Here is a 6880-nt window from a genome sequence, read left to right as displayed (position 1 = left end):
AATCTTTTACTTTTATTTTGGCTTAACATGCCTGGGTGTAGGGGGTGAAAGAAAAAGACGGAGAATATTTCGCAGCTCTCGCAGAATCAGAGTCTCCATCTGATCTTCTCCACCACTTGTGACGAGAAAAGATCACACCCACCATGTATAATATAGCTGCCTCAAAAATTTATATGGAGGATATGTTTTCCAATTCTTCACTGGTTAAACAATTTAAAAAAAATCACTTCTTCTATTATATATATATATATATATATATGTATGTATCTCTTCAATTTAAGAAGAAATACAACTCCTGGTTTAAGGAGTTGAAAGCTATTGAAAATGGGACATATACTTGAAACTATTCTATTTATATTCATATTTATTATTATTAGAAAAAAAAAACTCGGTTGTTTTCCACTTGTATATATTATCTTTCTACAAGTCAAAATGCCTTAATAAATCTGCAATTTATATACATATACAAGAAACGTTGCTCGACCAACACGCGCCCAAAAAATAAAATAAACAAAATCACAGAATAAAACAGATAAATAAATGGAAGTATCTTGAAAAAAAAATGATGATAAATTTCTAAATTATTAAAGCCATGAATAGAATAAAATAGAATAGAATGAGTGAGCCGGATGAACGCAGTTACCATAGCCAGAAAAAAAATCCCCACCCCGATTTATTGGAGCTTTTATTCTCCCTTTTTTTTGTAATAAAATAAACAAATAAATAAAGTCAGTGACGTGGAGGATTCGTATTGGTTCTGCTCCTTTCTATTCCCGCCGATTAGGGTTCTTTCTTTCTTTTTTCTGCGTCCCCGGCTTGGTCTGGTCGGAACAAATTTCCCGGGAAATCGGAGCGCCGATCCGTTTTCCCTGCCGGAAATCGTATTCGCCTCCTTTACCTGCCGTTTTCCGACCCCCGAAAAAAAAGAAATTCAATCCCCAGTCAGTATCCTCTCCGCCGTCTTGTCTAGTCCTTTCCCTCCTCCGACTTTGAATTCGAACCTTCACGCTTTTCGAGGCGGATGCTCCTCCCAATTTGTCCGTCGATGATCGACCTGCTTTTCTTCGATTTCCTATTTATCGAAGTTTCATTCTTCATCCTAATTTAGTTTGGGAAGCTCCAGTTCATAGATACTCTCCTCCAGGTTTGGATTGGAACTCTCTCTCTTTCTGTTTCTTGGACCTTTTGCATTTCCAATCAGTATTTTCCTTTATTTCATTTTCAGCAACATTAGCTTTGAGCTAAGCTGGTCATATCATTGTGGCAGGAGAAGTCAACTGTTCTGGTTTTAAGGGCGGGGAGAAATGGCCAGTCAGGGTGGTTCATCGAGGAGGAGTATGTCGCTGTCGAACGTGTCAGCGCAGGCAAAGAAGAAAGCATTTGAAAATGGAGGAGGATTAGGGTCGGACCCCTCACGCAAATCTCTTTCCTCGTCTCGTTCCATGTACTTGCAATAACCCCCTCCCCTCCTCTGCCATTGCATTATAATTAGACGACCCACCCTTGCAGTTGCACTATGTATTAACCGACGCATCTTTCCCGAGCTCAGCTCTGTAACCGGGAATCCAAAAAGAAAGCATATGCTCGATCATTTTCTGTCTAGTCTTTTGCCTTGACTGTTTTGAAACTACATTTTAGTAATACTGCACATATATACATGCCTTTTCCTTTTAGGCATTTGGAATGGATGTTCAAATCAAATGCATGAGATAGAGAAAGAAAGTAAGTAAGAGAAGAGAGAGTAGAAGCTCAAACTTGACGTAATTTTCATCAATTTTGGTGCAATGTAGGGGATTAACCGGAGAGCGTACTGTCAAGAGATTGCGCCTATCAAAGGCCCTCACAGTCCCCGAAAGTACAACTGTTTACGAGGCTTGCCGCCGAATGGCTGCTCGTAGAGTTGATGCTCTACTGCTAACTGATTCTAACGGGCTGCTCTGTGGTATCCTTACAGATAAGGTTGGATTGATTTCCTCAGATATTTGTTTAGCTTGTTATTATCTTCCCTCAGTTTTTAACGGCTTCTGATTTGCCATCCCCCTCTCTTTCGACGTTGGAAGGATATAACAACAAGAGTTGTAGCTCAGGATCTGAATCTCGAAGAAACACCCGTTTCTAAAGTCATGACACGGAACCCTCTATTCGTTCTTTCAGATACTCTTGCCGTGGAGGCCCTCCAAAAGATGGTTCAAGGTCTGCCCTATGGAAATTCCATTGCTTTCTTTCCTTTGTGGTATTTAGATCCTGCGCTGATGTTATGTTCCTAACATCTACGTCCAGGAAAGTTTAGACATTTGCCTGTTGTGGAGAATGGGGAGGTCATTGCTTTACTCGACATAGCCAAATGTTTATATGATGCTATTGCACGCATGGAGAGGGCAGCTGAAAAGGGAAAAGCTATTGCTGCAGCAGTTGAAGGCGTTGAGAAAAATTGGGGCACGTCGACAACCGGTCTGTTCATACTTGATTGTGTTACGGCCTTTGAGATTTTCCATCGAAATGTATTTTATATCACTTTTTGTGATTTCTGTGATCATTTTTTGTTCTATATCCACCCTCAATGCTTCTTTCCTTCTCCCCGTGGCAGGCCCCAATACATTTATAGAGACTCTGCGAGAACAGATGTTTAAGCCCTCTCTATCAACGATCATTTCTGAGAATTCAAAGTAGGTAATATCTCCCTTTCGTTGTGCCATTGGTTTTATATCTGAGAGTAACAGTGCGCTGTCAGTGCTTCATCTCAAGCCTTGTTTCCATTAACCGATATGGCATTATGTAGGATTGTAACAGTTGCACCAACAGATACAGTCTCAACTGCTGCAAAGAAGATGCTCGAATCTCGATCCAGCTCAGCAATCGTGACAGTTGAAAGTAAACCACGGGGGATTCTAACGTAAGTCTCTTCATAATAACAATTTTGCCTTTCCTTTTGAAAAGCGAATCAGGATCTTAATAGTTGATGTTATAATTTTGCTTGTATCCGATATTCAAGTTATCCTCAAAGATTTTACTATATCTGTAATTCGTGTCAAAATTAAATTTTTACTCTTCTTGTTTCAGCTCAAAGGATATTCTGATGCGAGTTATAGCACAAAATCATTCCTCAGATTCTACTCCTGTGGAGAAGGTATTTGACTCAATGTGATGGGAAGTCTGTCCTGTGTCTTGGTTCAGCTATAGTGTAATCTGATATGTTCTGTTTGAAACCTGAAGCATAGCTTATCACATGACATAACTGCCAACCTTAAGTAAGCAACATTATTGTGAAAATGCATTGATGATTGAATCATTGATCTGTAGGTCATGACTCCTAATCCGGAATGTGCAACGGTTGATACCCCCATTGTGGATGCTTTGCACACCATGCATGACGGGAAGTTCTTGCACCTCCCAGTGGTTGACAGGGGTAAGATACTATATATATTTTAAGAGTAAAAGTGCATACACTGAGAATTGCAATTTACAAGTTAATTGTTAAATTGGAGTGACTGAAACAGATGGAAGCGTAGTTGCTGTTGTTGATGTAATCCACATCACTCATGCTGCTGTTGCCACTGTGAGTGACATCTCCATCCGTGGTGATTTCTATTTGATGTTTTCTTTACTCCATGCTGTTGTCCACTTTTACTCAGTTAATTTTGCTTGAGCAAGGAAAAAAGAATTCTGTAATTTGTCATTTTTATGAACAAACATATACCTAATCATCGTACATGCAATCTGATTGGTTTTTCATGTTGATCCTGTTTCTTAAGGATTGATGGATTCTAATGTTTCACCAGGCTGGTGGTATTGACATATTAAAATTCTCATGTTTTCCTTTCTTTTATGCTTCTCTTGATGCTTGTTCCCTGGTCTAACAAAATGCTATGATCAGTTTTGTTCATCATCCTACCAAAACAACCTATTTGGCTATCAGAAGTAAATTAAACAATTGCATGAAGTACTTTTTAAAAAAAAATTTGCTATTTTACATCCGTTGCTGTTTGTTTGTTGGGTAATGTGGTTATTAAATATTTCTGAAATATAAGTAGATTAAGCCATGACGATACTCTCAAACTTTGTGCGCTCTTAGATAGTTCGAATCCTTGTTTGTCATTTGACATGTATCTCTGATATCTCAGTGGTTGGATCCTTTAGAGTGCGTTTGGATTAAGAGTTGAGTTGAGTTGAGTTTTAGTTTTAATTGGTTTGTAATGATTATATTGTTGAATTATGAGAAAAAATGTGAAAAAGTAATAAATAATTGAGATAAAATAATGGTTAAGTAATGATTGTGTTGTTGAATTGTGAAAAAGTAATGAATAATTGAGAGAATTTAATATTAAAAATTGAATTGAATGATTAAAAATATTTAAAAAATAAAAAGAAGTAATGATTGTGATGTTGAATTGAAGATAAGTGGAGTTGAGTTGAGTTAAATTAAACTTTGTTCATAAAACAAACACACCCTTAATCGTTATTAAAGAAGAATGTTTGTTCTGATGAAATTATCATCTTTTTTCATTTTTAGTAAAACTTCTTATCTGTTTTGTTCTCTATAATTTTTTCAAACAAGGTTGGCAGTACTGCTGGAATTACTAATGAGGCTGCAACTTCTATGATGCAAAAGTTCTGGGATTCAGCTCTGGCTTCCAGTGCTGTGGATGATGACGAAGAGACTAGGAGGTTGATGCTGACGAGATCTGATTTCTTGATATGATTCTCTATGCAGTTAAAATGTTTTAGGACAGGTTTTGCAGTTAATGCGTGCTTACATTTGTTAGTGCCATCTCAGTGAAGGTTCCCTGAAATTTGCTTCTGAAGGAGGAGAGACTGGGAGATTACACCCTTACAATTCATCAGCCTCACCTAACATATTTGCCTTTAAGATTGAGGACAGGAAAGGTCGAATGCATAGGTTTACATGCGGTAAATATTTACTCCTTTGCATGAGTACAAAGAGTTTAATGTTTATTATACGGTCTTCTTCTTCATGAGGGGATTTGTGCAACTCATATACGTGGCCGCTTGCATATTTGGTTCATAAGATGGTTGCTGCCAGTTTGAACCTTTGTCAGTTAAAAGTTATCACCTGCGTTTCCTTTCTTTTAGTAGAAGATTTATCTTGAAGCTGCTGCCTAGGGATTGCACTTATCAAAGGAAGGGAGCTAATGTGGCAATGTTTTGTGAATGAGTGATCTAATGGATGAATTCTTGCTCCTCTACTCGTTGTTCAGCTACTTTGAGTGTTTCATTGGTTTTGACTTTGAAGATATTCATTTACATTGTTTGGTTCAGATACTAGAAACATTACAGACCTCATTACTTCTATCATCCAGAGAGTGGGTGATGACATTGACAGGAACAATTTGCCTCAAGTTTTGGTAAGATGCTGCTTTTTTTTTTTTTTAAATAAATTCGTTTTCGATCTGTGTTGTTCATCTTCCACCACATGCTCTATATCTGGTTTGTTCATTCTTCTTTCCCTATGGCATCATGCGGCTCACTGGTATTACTTTGCAGTATGAAGATGAAGACCACGACAAAGTCGTGTTAGCATCAGATAGTGATCTTGCAGCGGCTGTTGACCATGCAAGGTCAGCTGGTTGGAAGGTAAAAGTTGATTTTGCATATATAGCATATTACCACTTAAATAACGGAAAGGAGAATTCCTCCCAGTGAGCATTCTCACTGCGATGGCAGAAACCAGGGGCATTCTGTTGCATGTTGTTAGCGTTAACGGTCGGTGGAATAACTGACAGCTTTGAATAATGTTAGTAGAACAAGAACCAATGACTGGTTGCTCAATGGATCTTGACAGGGGCTGAGGTTGCATCTAGATTATTCAGGGAAGGGTGGACGGAGGAAAGGTTCCAAAGGTGGAGACATGGATTACGCTCATCATGCGGATGCATGGGCTGCAGCTTATAGGGGTGTTGCAGCGGGAGCTGCCCTGGTTGCTGGCTTAGGGGTATTGGCCTACCTGAAAAGAGCCGGTACTTGATCTGATCTTAGTGATAGAAATGCCAGGTTGAAGGAGAAAGAATTTCGCAACGAAGCGGCACACAAATAAAGTTCTCTGAAATTGAGAATTACAACCTCGGTTTATATTGACCGTGACCGTGAGTGGTCTGACACTTGATGCTTGTCTGTTTGTCTTTTGGGGGCGCTTTGCTGTTAATGTAAGTGGTTGGGGTATAGAAAGTGTATTTCCTGTCACCAAAGCCTTTTTTTTTTTTTTTTTCTTTTGCAATTCTCGAACTGAGAGGCGTTAGCGGGTGATTGAGAGAGGGAAGGCCACAAAGGGAATTTGCTTTGAAATTCTTAAAAAGCAATGTCCTCACTCATCTCATTTGGTGTTTGGCTTTTGAGCAGTTATTATATCAAAGTCATGTGTACAGAAGGAATAATGTTCATTCATATGAACAAGTCTAAAAATTCCTTGCGGCGTTTGAGGCAAAAATCAAAATGGTGTGAATTCGTATGTTCGTGTGGGAGATTTGCTTGATAATAGATTGTTTATTAAACTCTCTCTCTCTCTCTCTCTCTGTCTCTGTCTTTTTCTTTTTATATATGTGTTATTTTATTTTCTTTTTTTTTTGAGTGGGTGGGGACAGTAATATTTATATGGCCCGTCTCGTGTTGATTGATAATTTTTACGTTATACATTTCTTGACCTTATCGGCCCCATTGGATACATAATCTGTGGACCTTTTTACTGTAATCTTTTGTTTGTTGGCAATTGATAATGTTATTATTATATTTTCTATTTCCAGTAGAAAAGCTAATCTACATTATCGACTAGTGTTGTTTGCCTACATTCGCCGCATTTACGCAAGTAAAATGGTATGCACCGACCAGTCGCCAAATAAATGTGTACTTCGTTGAGTAGCTAAAGCTA

The 6880-nt window shown here is 38.3% G+C and overlaps 1 protein-coding gene across 2 annotated transcripts; it reads left to right on the top strand.

Annotated features, from left to right (window-relative positions):
* Positions 1-739: 739 nt before the first annotated feature.
* Positions 740-6510, top strand: LOC116188530 (CBS domain-containing protein CBSCBSPB5-like). Of its 2 annotated transcripts, none has more exons than XM_031517954.1 (15): positions 740-1144; positions 1268-1402; positions 1791-1959; positions 2061-2193; positions 2281-2451; positions 2588-2666; positions 2780-2893; positions 3061-3127; positions 3301-3406; positions 3498-3556; positions 4556-4665; positions 4775-4908; positions 5278-5363; positions 5503-5592; positions 5801-6510. In XM_031517954.1, the coding sequence occupies exons 2-15, from the start codon at positions 1305-1307 to the stop codon at positions 5981-5983; spliced, it is 1599 nt and encodes a 532-aa protein (XP_031373814.1). In that variant the 5' UTR covers positions 740-1144; positions 1268-1304; the 3' UTR covers positions 5984-6510. The 2 variants fall into 2 exon arrangements, with proteins under 2 accessions (XP_031373814.1, XP_031373813.1); XM_031517953.1 differs by having other exon boundaries at positions 744-1144; positions 1268-1444.
* The last annotated feature ends 370 nt before the right edge of the window (positions 6511-6880 follow it).

Source organism: Punica granatum, chromosome 8 (assembly GCF_007655135.1).
Source record: "Punica granatum isolate Tunisia-2019 chromosome 8, ASM765513v2, whole genome shotgun sequence".
NCBI classification, from domain to species: domain Eukaryota; kingdom Viridiplantae; phylum Streptophyta; class Magnoliopsida; order Myrtales; family Lythraceae; genus Punica; species Punica granatum.
The sequence above is the reverse complement of the archived record's forward strand: the minus strand, read 5'-3'. Positions and strand labels throughout refer to the sequence as shown.